This window comes from Mytilus californianus, unplaced genomic scaffold (assembly GCF_021869535.1).
Source record: "Mytilus californianus isolate M0D057914Y unplaced genomic scaffold, xbMytCali1.0.p SCAF_7, whole genome shotgun sequence".
In the NCBI taxonomy this organism is placed as follows: domain Eukaryota; kingdom Metazoa; phylum Mollusca; class Bivalvia; order Mytilida; family Mytilidae; genus Mytilus; species Mytilus californianus.
In genome coordinates, this window is record NW_026262723.1 from 110,031,546 (window position 1) to 110,050,643 (window position 19,098).

General features: G+C 34.3%; 1 protein-coding gene across 1 annotated transcript; it reads left to right on the forward strand.

Moving 5' to 3' along the window:
* Positions 1–6,145: 6,145 nt before the first annotated feature.
* On the forward strand, positions 6,146–15,934 carry LOC127710034 (uncharacterized). The gene is made up of 2 exons (XM_052215756.1): positions 6,146–6,601; positions 12,572–15,934. Exon 2 carries the CDS (start codon positions 12,746–12,748, stop codon positions 14,810–14,812), a length of 2,067 nt encoding a protein of 688 aa, XP_052071716.1. The 5' UTR covers positions 6,146–6,601; positions 12,572–12,745; the 3' UTR covers positions 14,813–15,934.
* The last annotated feature ends 3,164 nt before the right edge of the window (positions 15,935–19,098 follow it).

Consider the following 19,098-nt stretch of genomic DNA (forward strand, 5'->3'; position numbering starts at 1 on the left):
TATCATGGAATTATGTGTTGAAAAATTGTCTCATTTTTTCCAGACATGGGAACGTTGTAACTTTTCAAAACCATTTATGAAAGGAGTTTAAGTTGTGTGTAATCAACTCCTCTACAGTTGACAACTTATATCTTTGAAACATTACAGGAAGATTGTACATATGTTGAAGTTGTGCACTGCTATTATGGAATTGTTTGAGGAATCTTTACATTTTATATTTCAAACATTTTAATGCTTTCTCCATTGGTTAAGAAACATTCTGATCAACCTGACCATTTTAGTCTTTGATCTGTTTTTTTTTTTTTAGTCATTCTATTCTCTAGTTTTTTTCAGCATTTTTCAAAAGAAACACGTGATGCCTATGTATTTAAATGTTTACAACAACCATTTCTAAAATAACCATAATCAGTAAAAGAGAGGCAAAGGATACCAAAGCGACACTCAATGTTTTTTTAATGCTTTTTTTTTCAAAAGTAAAGCAACTTAGTATTCCAAGGGAATATTTTTATTCGTAGCAAATACACATGTATTTTGGGTATGTTATTCGTCATTTAAACAAAACACTTGTTTATTGAATATATAAATAGGTATACATTCAGTTGTAAATTATATTCTAATAGACACAAATTGGTTTGCATCATGACTTAAGTTTAAAAAGAAGACCAAAAAATATATACATTTTCTGTAAGTTTAAGACTAGTTGTTTGTCCTTTGGTTTTTTTTTAATTTTCCCATGGCATTTTCGGTCTGTCATCGCTTTATGTTTTGAGATAACCTCTTGGTATATATGCTCTGAATTATTTAAGGATGGTGCTTTCGAACTATGTTTACTTACCAATGTTAATTACACGTTTTGATTCATTTCTGTTTGCAGGAAAAATTTCTACGACACAGAGTCAACAATCAACAACCACAGATATGCTTTAAGTTGTTGGGAAATAAATAACCGAAAGAAAAAGCATATAGGTGTTGTTACTCTTAAACAAGGAATTCCCAAGTATATATAAATATAATTAGTTTTGACTGCATTCTTCATTTTAACAGTTACATACAGTTCATCTTACATGAAAGTAAAGGTTTACACATTACTGTAAACTCAAGATGTCCCTGAAATTGAATTAACCCAAAACTCCTTGATATGAGGCTAATATCCTCGTTTCATCTCCTAACTTAGAATCGAGAAACAAAAGAAGATTAAACTGGTGACGCCATTTTACAAATTATATAATTAAATGAATAAATACTAATCGTTACATTTTCTCAAATGACAAAACTCAATATGACAGGATAACATAACATATGCACCATAGTGTATAACCACTAGCTTATTGTGTTAGAGCGTATGCAAATGCCCTATATGTATGTTTTATTACACATTTTTTATTATTTTCGGCGTTTTAGAGTTACCACTTTATAGATACATTTCCTCTATATCTTTTTATTTAGCAGTTATTAATAAATTGAAGAAAATTGAAGAAACAAAAATTTGCCTAACGTGAAATGTAAGTAATATATAAAATAAAACACGAATACACACAGCATAAGTGACAATTGCAACTAATGCTAGTATTTTCTTTCCTTGTTAGAATGGTCTTATAATTTGCATCATTTTGATCCATATTTGAAAGAGAGGCAAAAGATACCAAAGGGGCATATATTGAACGACGACTTTATGAATAACTAAATCATTTGTAAAAGTTAAATATATACCTTTTGTTTTAAATGATTTTTTTTATTTACGCTTTATTGTTTAAAGATTCAAATAAAAAATCGGAATAATGATTTGTCAGAGGCCAGACATTCATAAAATAGAAGGCAGTTGTGTGTAACAGACATTCAGATATTTTCAGCTGAAACTGTAGGCACTACATGTTGGCGAAAAATAATCTAATATGCAATCAACCATGTAATAAGACTTTATATGATACGATTGTTAACGGTTATGCAATTAACATTGGTGTGCAATTAACAAATAATTAATACGAGATGTAATTTAAAACATTGTTTTTCCATTATCTTTTCTTCTATAAGAATTTGATTTGATTAATGGAATATATGATACATCAATTAGAAGCAACAGTATAGTTTAATGACGTTCAAGTCTCGTAAATATATTGATAAAACATGGACAAAAACTGAGGGAATAATATGAACGCAGCAGAACCGCGTCCGTCATAAGATTAGCGCCTCCTGCTATGCGTTATCACTCGCCATGGAAATCTACACTTAGTCAAAATGTCACGGTCACATATAGATATAAAGGTACATACCAAATTACCTTTCTAGTATCTAACATTTGTTGTCTAAAGACCTAAGACTGCGAATACATGTCGCTTTTGAATAAAGAAATCACTTAATACATTATGTGCGTCAATGACGCTTTTTGGAACGGCCAGACATAAACATTGGAAAGCCAAGGGGTGTATAAATACATAAAAAACGTTAGGAGCAGAGGTGAGTTGTGAAAATAAAATGTGCATCGTTTAATCAATTCGTGGTGGTAACCTTCTGTAGTATCTTTTTAAATATTTTTTTTACTGATAAACCTGCTGGTGAAATACTAGGAACACCCCTGTATAGGTAATGTGAACTGCTCAGTTGTAACGTTTAAATTGAGTTATATAAACGCCTTACAGTTAGATGGTATTAATAACTGCTGAGGAATTTTGAATTTTGACAATGGAAAATGTGTTAAGGTCACTGTTGTCAATATTCGATATCCACTTATGAGTCTTTTGTAGACGGAACGTCTGGGATGCAGATGGATAAGCTTAATAAATAAGATGATTCAACAAAAGAACTAGATACAAAGCAACTTTAAACAGCAACAATCAACAGAAAATTAGGATCTTTAAATAATTTACCTAATGCGCCTCAAATTGAGGAATACAAAATTAATGCGTAAACAAAAATCTCTGTGTAGTGATATTGGACATGTTGTAATCTAAGCTTAACCATTTGTGCTAATTTGGAGTACAGATGACCATAGAATAAAGTGTAAAAATTATGGAGTTATTAAATGTGTGCAAAGAACTAAATTTTCAAAGTACTTATTGTGTGAAAAAAGGAATATTTTACCTCGCGAAGCCGTATTGCAAAAGGCTTTTCGAGGTTTGCTAAATTCTGGAAAAAAACGAACCTCGATTCTTACCTCGAATATTTAACAACATATGTGAAAATGTATCAGCTTCGAAACGAACCATCATACATATCCAAGTTCACGATATCAGCAGAGGAACTACCGCTTATCTGAAATGATTTGCGCATCTGTACCAATTTATCAACTTTATTTTAGAAGTTATCAGACTAATTTATGGATTATTGCATCTTGTACATCATAGAAAATTGTGAAAATAAAGGGTAGTTGTCTTGTATAAATACATAGTTATCTCAGCTGGCTCTAGATTAACATTATTCATAAAACACTTTTTCACTTTTGAAATGTATTACTAGCAAGGGACTGGATCACTTCTTTTAGGCACAGTCACCATTTTTGTTTACATGAGACGCTAAAAGGCATATGTCATTGCCGTAAAAAAGGGACTTCTTTATAGAAACATTAAATATTGTTAAATTGTAAGTCAACATGACAAACTTCAGAAATAGCTTTGCCCCAATTATGTCACTTTCATTCAAGTCTACAGATATAGCTGATAATCAAGGGAAATAACATATTTCGTACGAGTATAATTGAGGAGGGGAGGGGGGGGGGTCCTGATCCCGAAATCCCGGGCTTAAAAACATGGAATCCCGAGGTCCCGAATTTAAAAAAATTATTTCTAGACATCCCGAAATTCGAAAAAAGAATTCCCGGATCCCAAAAGGATCAATCTCGAAATCCCGAGCTTAAAAACACCCGATCCCGGAGTCCCGATAAAGATCCTACCCCCCCCCCCCCCCCCATTATTTGATACATTGATACATTTTTGTACACCAATAATTTGACCATTAATTAGCAGCTGGTTACTAAAACACGCAAATAAACAAACAATATAATTTACAAAATGCATGAATTGCTATATTTTAATGCACAACAACAAATATCACAAGATAGTGTCTTTTCTCAGTGAAAAGGGGGAGGGGGGTAACACCTTTTAAAAACAAAGTCCTTCAACTATTCAGCTATTCAGCTACTACTGATAGCTTCTCATTAAAAAGGTTAAAATGAATGTTGTAGAGCCACACGTGAGAATCATCTCTCTGCTTTGTGATAATCTTTCAAGAACTAGATTTTTTCCTCTCAATAATACAGTTTGTTTTTAAATGAAACGATAAAACAACCTGAATCAATTTTGTTTTTCAGACGTATTACTCCAGTTAAACCTGTACCTAACTATATGTGTTTATAACGAGAGCAAAGGATCATAGAATAAAGGTGTAAAAACTACGGTGTTATTAAATGTATGCAAAGAACTAAATTTTCAAAGAACTTATTGTGTGAAAAAAGGAATTGTTTACCTCGAGAAGCCGCATCACAAAAGGATATTCAGGGTGTGCTAAATTTTGGGAAAAAATATCACTTCGTACCCCGAAAATTTAACCAGATGTGTGAAAATGTATCAGCTTCGAAACAAGCCATCAAACATATCCAAGTTTACGATACGAGCAGAGGAATTGAGAAAAAGGGCTACCAAGTTTTCGGAAACTCGGCCGATTTTGTCAAGTCGGATTTAAATCGTAACTATATATATCGTGACATATTCTGCTGTTTCGTATCAAAATTCGAGTAATGTTGTGTAAACGCCGATGACACATTACCAAACGATAAAAATAACTATATATATATATATTAAGTTTTGTCAAATTACTGTTATTTATTATGTATGTTGCGTTTTACATTCGATTCCGATTCGAGTGCCATGAATCTTCACCTCAAATCCTATCTTTAGTTTTCAGTTGTTTTGGACCAATGTTTGTATTTCGACTGTTTTCTTTTGGCCATGCTGTTGTCGAGGTATGTTTTATTTTTGATTTATGGTTTTAATAGCCCATATAACATGTATATAGCTTCTTGTTTTTTTATACATTGCTTACTTATCAGGAAATATAAGCGTTTTAGTAGGATAGAATGTAACTTGTATCAAATTAAACCAGAGTGATTTTTGTTATTCTTGTTTAATCGTTTTATTTAGAATAGACGTTTTACACCAAAAATTAAAACTACTGATTCTTACATAATGTTTAGCTGATATCTTTGTCGTAGAATGTGACTATTTGACCTGTCATATATAAAGTTGTGGGACGACCACATGATTTTCTGATTGAGTAGGATTTGAAATAAATATCTTTGCCTGGTAAGACAAAAAGCGCGTCTGGCGTAACACATTATACTCCTGGTGTCCTTGATGAGTTTTAACATAATAAATGAAAGGTTTGTAAAACTATATTCCTTTATATAACGAACAGAGAAAATTATTATTGGATAAAATAAACAGTTTTTGTACTCATTTTAAAGAATTACCCAAGGATAAAAAATATTTCTGCCTGTTCACAAATGAGCATTTACCAACTCTTATGCATGTTATGTGCCTAGGAAATTATATTATTCAATGTTTAGAAATAAGATCCAGGTGGAAACAAAATATATAAATGATATTTTATTATTATGAGATATGTTGTAATAGTTATATAAGAATCATGATGTGTTAGGCTCTGATCCTGTCCATAACATGATAGAATTATATTAGGTTCTTGTTTTTTGTTTACGTTTTATTCCAATCATATTATTATTCTTATTCTTATTCTATCTTAATTGACTAGGATTGCTAGTTTTCCTCCCATAGGTCACGCCGGACACTCCAGCTTCCCCTTCCTTTCAAAACTGACCTGAAAAGGAATAATGCAGAATATAAATTGTGTACAATAGTCCCCCCCCCCCCCCCTTCCCCGGAATATTGCTTGTCCCATTAAGATGACAATTTGATTTAAGAAAAACGAATGTTACATACAAACACACTCAAAACCAATTAATGCTATGATTTTTTGCAGTTTAATATTTCTGTAATGTTATAATAAGAAAATAAATGAGATAATCATTTGGAGTTTGTAACCCGGAATTGATGACGTATTTACTTTAGTACCAAATAATTGAAAACGAAAGTAGATTTTTTTTTGTACCAGGTGAGTCACATTTGTTTGATTGTGAAGAGGTATGAACATATTCGACATTGGATGACCCCTATGCAAAAGAGAAATATTTTTTCTTTAGACATGGATAAAACTGGTAAAAATATGCATTGGTTTGGTCATTTTGCGTATCGAATTTTCACTTACACCTATATATATATGTATTACATATGTGTATGCATGTGAAAATCAAAAGTCAATAAACAGTTTTTCATATCCTATTTATAGTTCATAAACATACAAATGACTTCGTTACAAAGAAGAAAAATGACAACATTGGAAGATTACTCTTAACGGAATTAGTGATGTATTTTATGAACTTGACAAGGAATCAGTTTTCACATGAAGTAATTTTCAGAAAGTCATTTATTCAAATCTTTACGGAAATTCACAATATGAGGATGAACATGTAACTTATTTTATCACTTCTTTTAGAAAATTCTGGAAATATTTTACACAAATAAGCACGCAAAAGGTAAGCGTTTCTGAATACGCAAAATACTTCTAGTCGTTAGTGAAGAATTTATGGCAAAATTATGTCCCAAATTTATGTCAAACAGGGAAAAGGGCTTCGGCCTTCTAATAACATAGCCATTCAAGACGTCGTAATGATTTGGACTAGAGTTTGCCCATGTAGAGGAATCATTTTGTTTGCTATAAAATCATAAAGTTGGGCGGCTTAGTGTAACACAACACACGGTTATTTGGAACAACAATTTATTCAAGCCGGTCTGGACCAGTGTCCATAAAGGACGGTCTCCCCTAAGGCCTTTTAACAGTACAAGCAATAGTTTATATACAATTTCATTTGAATATAACAGTTTATCAAAATTTCTATTACTTTGACAATAATAGTTTTTATCCTAAAGATAAACAGATGAATATCTATCAAGCTGACTTTAATTGATATGTTTTTACCAATCTGGACAATTTATAGTTGTGAATCTTGGGTATGTCCAGTTCATTAACTAATTGTTATTATAACATGTCAGCATATGGTCTACATGTGTACATATAATTTTAACCTTGAATTAAAACCATCAGTCTAAATCTTATTTGTATAATTTTCTTGATAGATATTTCCCTGTGTTATTTTATTCAATGAATTTTATTAAACATATTAAACATATTAAGAATATAAATATATATATTTTGAAGCCCATCATATTGTCACATTAGTACCGAAATTTGACAAAATCATGCAAATGGTGATACGAGCATAGGATTTGGCACACATGTTCTTTAGGGTGTATTTAAGCATATTAGAGGGTTAGCCAACATATTTTTGAACTTTTTTCACGGCGGCCATCTTGAATTTAAAATTGACATCATTTTTGCTCAATAGTGGAAATTGAAAACAGATCCACACCTCTTTTAACGTGATATAGGTGATGACAACTATTTGAAATACAACAAAATGACCTGAAAATATGTAAAGCAGACAAAAATCGTAAACATAAATCAGCACATCCGGTAAGGGTGGTAAAAGATCATACAATCGAGTGAAATAATGGAGTAAGGATATGTGATAAAGATGTCCATTTGATATATAGGTAATTATTGAAGATATAATAGAAGGTCGAATGATGTCAGATTCTACCATATTTTCAAATGTATTTCGTTCTAACAGCTACAGGAACACAATGTTGTACATGTCGAACAAGCTTTATAACACTTGCAACTACCAGATCAAGTTTTCTTACATTCACATTTGTGTAACTCCTGGCACGATGCTGCAATGGCTGCTAATTGTGTCCAATTGGGAATCCACACCTCTTCTGCTGTCTCCTTAAGCCATCCTTAATCGCCCGGACTAGATAGATGTAATCAAGTGTGAATGCCTGTCCCCATAGATGACTGCCTCGATATGCAACTCATTTGTGTGCTAAAGCAGTGCAGCTCTGATGGGCGTAATTGTGTCATACTGTCTTTGTTTGCGTGCAAACAATTCAAGCCTGGATTCATTGAGGTCAAATGTTTTTGTAGTTCTGTCGTACATAACTACAACAAATGCCTCTATCAACTCCATATCAGCTTCACTAACCAATGCAGGTTTCTTACTCAATCGCCCAAACACCTCGGTTACTTCATCATGTATTTCACACGTCTGCCATGCCGACTTATTTCCCTTTCCATGAAAAGCGAAGAAACTGTCATATCCGGTGAAAGCATGACAAAATGGCAAAGTCACCGATTTAGGACCAAGAGAATGATCAATTTCACAATTTTCCAAATGCAACCCAATTTTTTTCTACTTGTAGTGTCCTGAATAGAGACACTATTAAAACCACTACATCAGTGTCTGAGCTGATTATCAGTGTCTATTTAAACCCCCTTTCAGCTACACTTTTGAACAAATATCTGCTTCCTCGTGATTACACAGACTGAGATCATCATGATCATCATAGAAAATTGTCATATCATCTTCGCCTTTTGTCACAAAAATCATTTTGTCAGATTGAATGAAGCAAATTTTATCGACAAGGAAATTAAACAATTCCGTCTTGTTTTTGTCCACTCCCAAGCTTTCGGAGTCTGGTGCCCACAACTTTCCGCCTGGTTCCAACACCCCTCGTTTTAAGTGTTTGTGCTTTTAGGCTCCTCCTATGTAAATATAAAATATTATGTCTACTCTTGAATGTTTTGAAGTAAGGTGGTTAATGTACTGCAAAATCTTTCGCGTACTCATCAAAAAGTGTATGTTCCACGCGGTGTTCTCGTATTTACCATAGCCGAACCATCAACTACTACCATGTCTGACAGAGGTTTTCCTCTTGGAAAATCCTCCTTAGATTTTAGAACTGCAATAAGCAGTGATGTAACGCCAATATTAAATTTTCCACTTTGAGACAATGAAGGAGGAAATTTCCACACCCTCATTCAAATAAAGTGCAACTACAGCTTCACCTAATTGAGTTGACATTTCCAGTACCCGATCATAAGATATGCATAACCTATGTTCAAATAACGTATCTTTAAGTTTTCTCTTCCTAGTTTTTGCTGAAAGTGATAGTCAAATATACTCATAAAATGGTGTCTCACGATCAGCTGAATGTCTGTGTTGTACATGAACTTTCTGGGTGTTTGGATGATAATTAAACATTAATAGTCGGACTTTGTAGAAACGTTGTCTAACTGCGATTTAGGTATCAGGTCCATACTCTATCATTTTCACATATTGCAACAAAGGTGATATGCTGTCATCGATATCTTCAGAGACCGAGGATCCATTAAATGTTGTCTTCTTAGTAGCTAACTGGCAGCGAATCATTAAGCCGTCTTTACCATATGCCTGGTGTCATTGTAATCACAAGCAAACGCGATAGCTGGTCCTATATACTTTTCAAACATCTAAAGGACGTCTCTGCCTTTTGAGTGGGCTTCTAGTTCTGGCATCTTCTGCAAAAGCTTGTCCTTCAGGCGTGTAGAATGTACCTGCGCAGAAGAAGAACCAAGTTGTGCCAATATTTCTTCGTATAGGTTTGCCAGGTCCGCTAATTGAATCACCACTGACACTTCAGAATTTCTTTGAGTGTCAAAGATGTATGTTATCAGCTCAGCTAATGCAGTTTCTTTTATCATATTTTCCTCCAGCGAACAACTGCTTTCGGCCTCTGTTTGTCCCATCTGTGCTCTCTTTATCTCTGATGTATACAGCTGTGAGACAAGAAGGGTGATACACCATTTATTGTGCTATGAAATCACCACTACTTAATTTTGCCAACATCTGTTATCCTATAGTACTGTTGCACAATCCACTAATCGTTGGTTCAGTTTCAATGTCATTGCCTCTCTTAAAGCGGATAAAGGCGATTCCTTATCACAAATGAAACATTTATGCACATTTTCAACGGGATCTGGTTGTTGGTCCTTCGAACGAGGAGTACAACAATAACGTTTAGGGGGCTTACATTCACTCGAACTTCAAGATGGCATTGTTGACATATCGCGTTTCTGGGCTCTCTCAAGTTCTGTATTGTTAAACTTTATTCTGCATAAATTATGGTACTAAGCATTTTTTTTTCATTGTGCTTTCAATTTCCTCTCTGTCGTTTAATCGCCGAATATCAAGTGGGACAGGGAGTGCATTTACTTCTTGAAAAAGAGGATATTTTTGCCCAACATTTTACATCATCTGACAATTTCAGTAGGTCCTCTTGTGTTTTCCTGACACAAAAAACATTTTGTCCAATCAGTTTCCCAACCATCTGTTGAGGAAGCTGACAAGCGAATTCTTTTCGCCATTTTAGAAATCAACTACATGTATTATATAAATAAACTAAAGTGAACAACATTGTAACGATAGAACAATAATGCAAATATTGTCTGAGTATAATATCTGGCCACTTCTGATATTCAGGCCGAGGGATTATACTTTTACCACCTGTATAGCACTTTGTTGTATGTGATACAACTGAATTCGGTTAACCCAATTAAAAGTTCGCCTACATTCAGCCCAAACGTTTATCCAGTATCATTTAAATCCCGTGCGATCTGTACATCATCCAGGGGAATAAGTCCCTCCTCCTTCACTCGGCTCTCCCGCGTTGGCACATCCTATCGATCCAGGTACGAATCCACGACTTAATAATTGGGGCAATCATGGAGTAGTTGGTAGCACTTTAATCTTATAAAGCTGATACTTGATTCCATGCCGAGATGATCGGCAGCTAGTGTTTTATACCAGTGTGCCCTGGTAGTGCAAATAAATCACTCTCTGAAAGGCTTTCTAGTGATAAGTGATAAACAAAAGTAATGACTGGCAACATCACAATGGACAGACGCCAAGTAAAGACTAAAAATTAACTATTTATTATAGATAAGGTAAGAAGACCAACCCAAAAGATGCTTAAAATTAATAATTATCAAAGTACTATGATTTAAACATTGGCGTGTGGTAGTATGGGTCAAATGTAAATAATTTACTTAACCGGAAGTGAGTTATCGAATAATATTTGACCGGAAGTGATGTTCTTTTACTACAACCAGAAAAATAAACCTTCGTTCACTCAATGTAATAACATTTTGAATAAAATACAAGCAATATGTAAGTAATAGGGAACATACAATTGATGTGTTTTACCTGGATAGACGCCATTTTGAAAACAAAGATGGTCACCATGATCGGTTAGATTTTTTTTTCGTGGCTACCCCCTAAATATGATTAAATACACCGAAAGGCATGTTCTTACATAGTTTCATGCTTGTATCACCATTTGCATGATTTTTGTGGTATGCTGCTAAAATAATATGTTGAATAAGCAATATGCTTATTTTAAATGATACGGAATTTATTCTTACTGTTTAACTGCAAACATTCTTTTGGTAATCAGTTGCAACAAAATTGCGGGAAATCATCTATTGACCCTTCCATATATTTTTTGACCATTATTATTTATTCTGTTAATCCCATTTATACCGTCAAGTATTGTCAATTTCCTCTCGTATTTTTTAATCAGAAGACCAAAATAAAATAAAAACTATGAAACTCGGTCTGAATTATATACTCCTTAAAATTGTCAACTTTCTGCCATATACAGGTGAAGAATATGTTTCTTTTAGAACAAATTATACATGTTTGTACAATTTTGACGACGAACGACATCCTTATCACAATTATCGTGTGTGTAAACGAAGGGAAATACAGAACCCTGGCATAAATGTACGCACTCTTTTTAAGCATTTATAATTTGGTTACATATGCCATTATGCTGTTCTTCCCTAAAAGTAATCGCATGAATTTTGATTTAAAAAAAACAAGATTGAAAATAAAACGTTTTTAGAACGGTTTTGTTATGAACAAACTTCTCTTATATTCATCGTTTTTTACAGAATTACATAAACAAGAAAGATTTACCAGCATTTAAAGTGATTTTAACCTAACATTTATATACTGCTTCAATGACTTAGACATTGTTCACCGTATTGGAGCGACACTGGATATTGCTACTAGCTGAAATGTAGAGAAGTTGTAAAATTTTGTAATCTCCGGTGAGAATTCCAATATTGTATGCATTTGTGATTATTGCACGTGTCTTAAGATTTTTATAAAGATGTGTTAGGAATTGACCTGTTCTCCTTATTATTTAGAAATGTTACACATCAGCGTAAATTAAATCGGGAGATAAAAAATGAGGCACCAATTACTTCAGATTAAGAAAACTGGCCGGTTTAATGTTTCTAACAATTGGATAATTCTTTTTACTATTCAATTATGACCCACTATAAAACACAAGACCATATATATTGTCTTTATAAGTTATGTTAATCAAAGACAGTTTCTATAGTGTACGGCAACTTATTTATTGATATGTACGGCAGCTTGCATTCTACAACCTCTCTACGCTTCAGCTAGTATCAATATTCGGTGTCGCTCCAACGGTGTTTTTTTAAATTTAAACTGTTTAACTTTGTATTCAAATCTATAAAGAGCTTTTTATTTTAGGTTTTGGAAAGCAATGAATGAATATACATTGTCTTGTTCAAAATGAACTTATCGTCTCAATCCTTCAACATTGGTGGTACTTAGATGACTTTTTCTTTTTCGTAGGAAATAATAAGTGATCCGAAAAAAAATCAAAAAGTTTGTTAAACACTTTAATAAAGCACATTTTAAAGGATGCAATCAGTCGAAAGAGCGTTTATGTTTCACTGTGACGGGAATTCTGTGGTTGAGGAAGTAAGAAATATTTTGAGCAAATCTGACTTACCCGAGGACTGGACTTCGGAACTTTGGAACAATTTTGTAACAGAAATGATGACATATGAAATGGATACCCGTCAAATGAAAAGAAATTGTGTAGAAGTTTGGCAGGCATATGAGAAAAGATGGCACGAATTTCTCCCAGACTTAAAAGCGTCAATGGCCTACCCAGTGTATGCTGGAAGTTATGCTGAAGGAATGCCAAATGCATGCGACTTGGATATGATTTGCGTTGCGACTTGGATCGATGCTTACGAGTACTTTGGAAAGTTGCGAGAAAATATGAACAGTTTGCCTTTCATTTCCGACCTGTGTCATCCAGGATACATACAATTGATTGTTCCATCTATTACGCGAAGATGTTACGACTATAAAGATTATCAGGTAAAGAAGGATGGACGTCATCATTACTTGAGCAGTACGGGTTTTGTTAGAACAATGAAAGAATGGGGCACGACTGGGTATGATCATGATATAAATGGCCCAGCTCTAACAGAAGAAGGTGTTGAAGGTACATCGAATGACATCGTGCACGCGATTAAATGCGATAATTGGCCATCGTTTGCAAATGATGTTTTTCTACGAACATGCTTTCATGGCGATGTTGAGAAAATAAAACAGTTGAGTGTGTATGCGGTAGCGACTGGTCATGCCCTCAGTTTGCATAACGATATAGAATGGAGACTGTCCTTTACAGAAGCAGAAAAGTTATTAGTGAGGGAGTGGACGGAAACCCAGTACCATTGTTATTATCTAATAAAGCATTTAAAGATGATACATCTAAAAAACGCTGATGTCTTGTGTTCATATTTCATCAAAACCGTAATATTGTGGATAAGTGACGTCCTACCAAATGCCAGCTGGATTCCATCCCGGCAAATGGAGTTATTATTCAAAACGCTACATATTCTCCAGATTATGTACAGGAGCCACTACCTACCAAATTACTTTATTCCACAGAATAACATGATAGACTACAAGAATAAAGAAGATTGTCTGGTTCTAGCAGATGAGATAAGAGACATTCTGTCATCCGGTCGCATAAGAATAGTCATTGCTGAATTACTTTGTGAAAATGATGTCGAAAGCATATTTTTGTCTGCAAAAAACTGGGATATAAAAAATGCCAGAATTACTTCATGTAGAATACTTTGTAAAACCATTCGTAAATACTGTGTAAGCTCATGGACATTCTGTGAGCAGCTAATTATAAACGAGTCGCAGCTTTTGTCATCGCTAACAACTATGATGCCTATTTGGAATCGTTCACAGTGCAAAGCAATGGAAGAAGTTTTAGCAATTCTAACTCAAATTGTTTCGTTGGAGTTTACTTGCGCATTTCGAACTGTAATCACAAGACAGATAGCAGACTTTTATCATTCGATTGGTACCAGACAGTCGCGAAAAAAAGCTGAAATTTTCTACAGAGAGTCTCTTACACTCGTATATCCTTGTGAATTCAATGATGGGCAAATATCGGGAAGAGTTCAATTTGCTCTTTTTTACTATTTGAATGGAGATTGTACCGTTGCATTATCTGAGATAAACAAAATTCATCCAGCTATCGTCGATGCAATCAAGAATCTTAAAGTAGACCGTTATCTTCAACTCTCTTTTCAAGTTTGGCTAAAGGATAGATTTGTTCATGACGAGTTTTTAGCCATGTTGGTTTCAACATTAGTAAAGAATTTTCCTTTTATAGTCAATGTAATTGTCATCGGCATATACGTAATGATTAAGTGTATAGTAAAACTGTGCCCAAAAGAAGGTCAAGATGACTTTTTGGCTTTGTATTCTCTTCTGAAAGAATGCGAGGACCAGCAGTGCACGCCTACGGCATGTGGTTCATATCAAATGATCGCAGATCATTTATCAGATACTGTAAAGGAGAAATATCACATAATTCCCCTACAACCAACAGTCAATTATGTAATGGCTGCTACCAGGAATCAGGCTGTTAAGCAGTTTTGGGATGACCGATAAAAAAAAACATCATTATAAATAAACTGATTTTTTTAAATACAAAGGATATTCTACCATAGGAAAAACTATAACTGATAGGGCGAGACCGATATCATGTTCGATGCAATAAAATACTTGATATCGAACTGATGGGTTTTTTTTTAATGTCTTAGTAAAAATCCATCTTATTACGATGGTACTGTTTAAAAGAGTATTTGAAAATTGGTTTTTTTTTCGCACAACGTGTTGCGGGGGAAATAGAAATACCGGGCGTCTGTCCATCCGTCCTTCCGTCCGCCCGGTCTTGTTAATGTCTCACGTGTACAATTCTATCCAGATTTTTATGAAACTTATATCATAGGTTTATATCAGCAATGTCTTGGACAAGTTCGAAAATCAGTGCTGATCAATTATTTTTAAAAGAGTTAAGACCCTTGGAAACATTAATTATATGGAAAATTGCATCGTTAGCGCTCTCATGTGTTCAATTCTTGCCAGATTTTTATGAAACTTATAGCATAGGTTTATATCAGCAATGTCTTTGATAAGTTCGAAAATCAGTGCCGATCAATTATTTATGAAATAAATATTAATTATATGGAAAATTGCATTGCTAGCGCTTTCATATGTACAATTCTTGTCAGAATTTTATTAAACTTAAATCATAGGTTTATATTATCAATGTCTGTGATGAGTTTGAAAATCAGTGCCGATCAATAATTTTTAAAAGAGTTATGCCCCTTAGAATTATTTATTATATGGAAAATTGCCTTATCAGCGCTATAATGTGTACAATTCTTGCACATTTTTATGAAATTTATATTATAGGATTATATCATCAATGTTTTTGACGAGTGCCGATCAATTATTTTTAAAATTTTAAAGTTATGCCCCTTGGAAATATTGATTATATAGAAAATTGCATCGTCAGCGCTCTAATGATTTTTTTGCCAGAATTTTATGAAACTAATATCATAGGCTTATATCAGCAATGTCTTTGACACTTTCGAAAATAAGAGCTGATCAAATATTTTTAACGAGTTATGCCCTTGGAAATATTAATTATAATGGAAAACACACTGCATTTGCTCCGAAGCCTTCATTTCTCTAAGCTACTAGTATTAATAAAAAAGTTTTAAAGCACTTCATGTATCTAAGTACACATCCAACATCCAATGGATTTAGTTTAAAGACGTCATTAAAAGAGGGACGAAAGATACCAGAGGGACAGTCAAACTCATAGATCGAAAACAAACTGACAACGTCATGGCCAAAAATAAAAAGACAAACAGACAAATAATAGTACAGATGACACAACATAGAAAACTAAAGACTAAGCAACACGAACCCCACCAAAAACTGGGGGTGATCTCAGGTGCTCCGGAAGGGTAAGCAGATCCTGTTCCATATGTGGCACCCGTCGAGTTGCTTATGTTATTACAAATCCGGTAAATAGTCTAATTCGGTAAGTCACATTCGTGAAAAGGGAAGGGTATTGTAGTTACGACATAAGGAACATATCCGATATCATCTGTGAAACGGTTATTCCATAACGGTCAACCAACTCGTGATGGTGTCCGTAAAATTTACGAAGGGATGACTTCAACTTCACCATTTGGAACTCTTGGTTTAATAGCTTCCTTGTGAGCAGCAATCCTCTATCAAGGAAATCATGATAGGAAACACAAGCCCGGGAATATCGTATCAATCAGGCGCTGCTTGAATGTTGCTACATAGAAATGGAAAGTTCACAATTGGGAAGCTGAAATCATCTCTTTTGTCGAAAAGTTTTGTTTTCAACCGACACTCTTTGTCAATTTCTAGATATAAGTCAAGATATGAGACAGACTTAACTGTATCTGTAGTATCCTTTATCTCTAGTTCGATGGGATAGATTCGTTCAACATAGTCACCAAATTTTTTAATATTTAGTGAGAGAACATCATCTATATAGCGGAACGTAGAGTTAAAGGATATTGCTAACTTCTTATCTCTCTTCCTAAGAAGCTCCTGTATGAAGTCAGCCTCATAATAATAAAGAAACAAGTCGGCAAGAAGAGGGGCACAATTGGTTCCCATTGGAATTCCGACAGTCTGTTGAAAAACACGTCCTCCAAACGTAACAAATATGTTGTCAATCAAGAAATCAAGCATCTTGATAATGTCAGTTTCAGAGAATTTTTTGTTTGAATCAGAGTGATTCTTTACAAAGAAGAATTTATCCCTCCCCAAGACAAGATACTTGTATCTACGTTCGCCATTCTTTTTAATGAAACAAAGTAATACCAACTCTTTCAATTTGTCTTTTTGTTTGGAATGGGGAATACTTGTGTAAAGTGTAGAAAAGTCAAATGTTTTAATACTATTGCAGGATGAGAGAGTCTTAGATTGTATGTACTCTAAAAGATCTTTGGAATTTTTTAGTATCCACATCTGATTCACGCCACCTCTAGAATAGGCAGTTTCACAATAACTTTGGAGCCCGGCTTTGATTGCTGATAAAATAGATGTTAATAATTTAGAAAGAGGTTTCGTGGCGCACTTGGAAGACCCAGCAATATACCGTTGTTTGTAAGGACACTTATGTAGTTTAGGTATCCAATACAGTGATGGAAGATCCAGTTCTTCGTCTTTGGTTGAAATTCCAAAGGAACATAGAACAGACCTATGATTATCTAGGATTTCCTCTTTGGTAAGTGTCGTGAGGGTATATGTTGAGTTTCCAAGTGAATTGTCAATACCTAATTCATTTATCAAGCAGTTTATGTAATGATATTTACACACAAAAACGATGTTGTTTGGGGCTTTATCTGCGAGGACAACAACATATTTGTCATGGAGGTAGGACAAGTGTTTTGCAACATTTGGGTCTTTAAAAATTGATGTAGCGTGGGTATTGATATGCCCATTTAGTTTCTTAATTCGGATTTGTATCAACGACCTCACAGCCTTAATACATTCGGAAAGAGTATCTACGTCTTCTTTCTCGCGTTTAGCCCATTGCCTGGCATAATCCTCGACTGAATCCATCAGTATTTTGAAGTTGTATTTCCAATTGATGGATTTAGGCTCACGATATTTCGGACCTTTGGATAACAAATTTCGCAGGGAAGTGTTATCGACAATGTTGAGGTCTCCGGTAATAACGTGGCCAGCCGGATTATATGTGAATTGGGAACTAGCACAGGTGCAATCAGGAGGTTTAGACTTGAAGTCGTCAATGTTGAGATCCTGCAAAACGTGTTTGTAATTGAAAATTTTAGTTGCAATTGGTTTGGTATAGGTATAAGAAATTATTGGTACAGACTGATCTTTAAAATAAGGAGGTATTTTCGACTGAACTAATTTATGATGAAGGATATTGCCTAAGTTGACGCCATCGAGACCTTTGTTGGCAAAGGAAAGTTTAAGAAAAGATCTTTTCTCTTTTTCATCTTTTCCAATGCGAACTGGTTTGAAAAGTCTGTGACTTGCAATATCCGAAATAATAGCTGTAAGTTTGTATTGGTTTGAATGAGGGTTTGTAACCGTGGTTTCCAAACATAAATTGAACAGAGAATGAAGTTTTGAAAGGGGTAATGAATACAGTTTCGTGCGAATGTGATGAATACCTAACGGCTTTTGTATAAATGGCAGCAAGTCATTAATAGAGACATCATGCAAAGTAGGTGATGTATAATGACGATGACCATGACTGCGTCTACGTCGAGGAGTAGAGTTGAAAATATTCATCACATTCACCGAGCTACAGGAAGGACTAGATACAATACCTATACCATCAATTTTGTCATTGCAACCATATATAGTGTCGCAGTTCCCAATTGTCGAATCCAGTAGTCTTCTTTTTGTCTACGGAGAGGCGTTGCAAGTTGAGGATTGTTAGTCTTGTGGTATATTTTTTCGATTATACGAACTGTCATAGAAACGATGGAATGATCAGGCTGATTAAAATTAACAGTCAGAGAAAACTGTTACCTTGTGCAATGCAACAAATCAACATATATGAGAGAGATGTCAGCCCGGATCACACAACTCTTTGTTAACAAGCTCAAGCAGAACTTGCTTACTACCTTTCTATTAATAGTAAAAAAAAATTTAGCAATATCATTAATATAAATAATGAATAAGAGCGGTCTCAAAACAGAACCCTGTGGGACACCAGTTGAAATACTGCAAAGCTCTGACGACGATTGTTTAATAACAACTCGCTGTTGTCTGTTGTTCAGATAACTTTTAAACCAATTCAATAATTTCCCGTCCACACCGTATGACTTCATTTTATATAGCAATCCTTGATGCCAAAATTT

Bases quoted from the DNA above. Each gene is read 5' to 3' on its own strand.
- LOC127710034 (XM_052215756.1), top strand. From the start codon at position 12,746: ATGCAATCAGTCGAAAGAGCGTTTATGTTTCACTGTGACGGGAATTCT.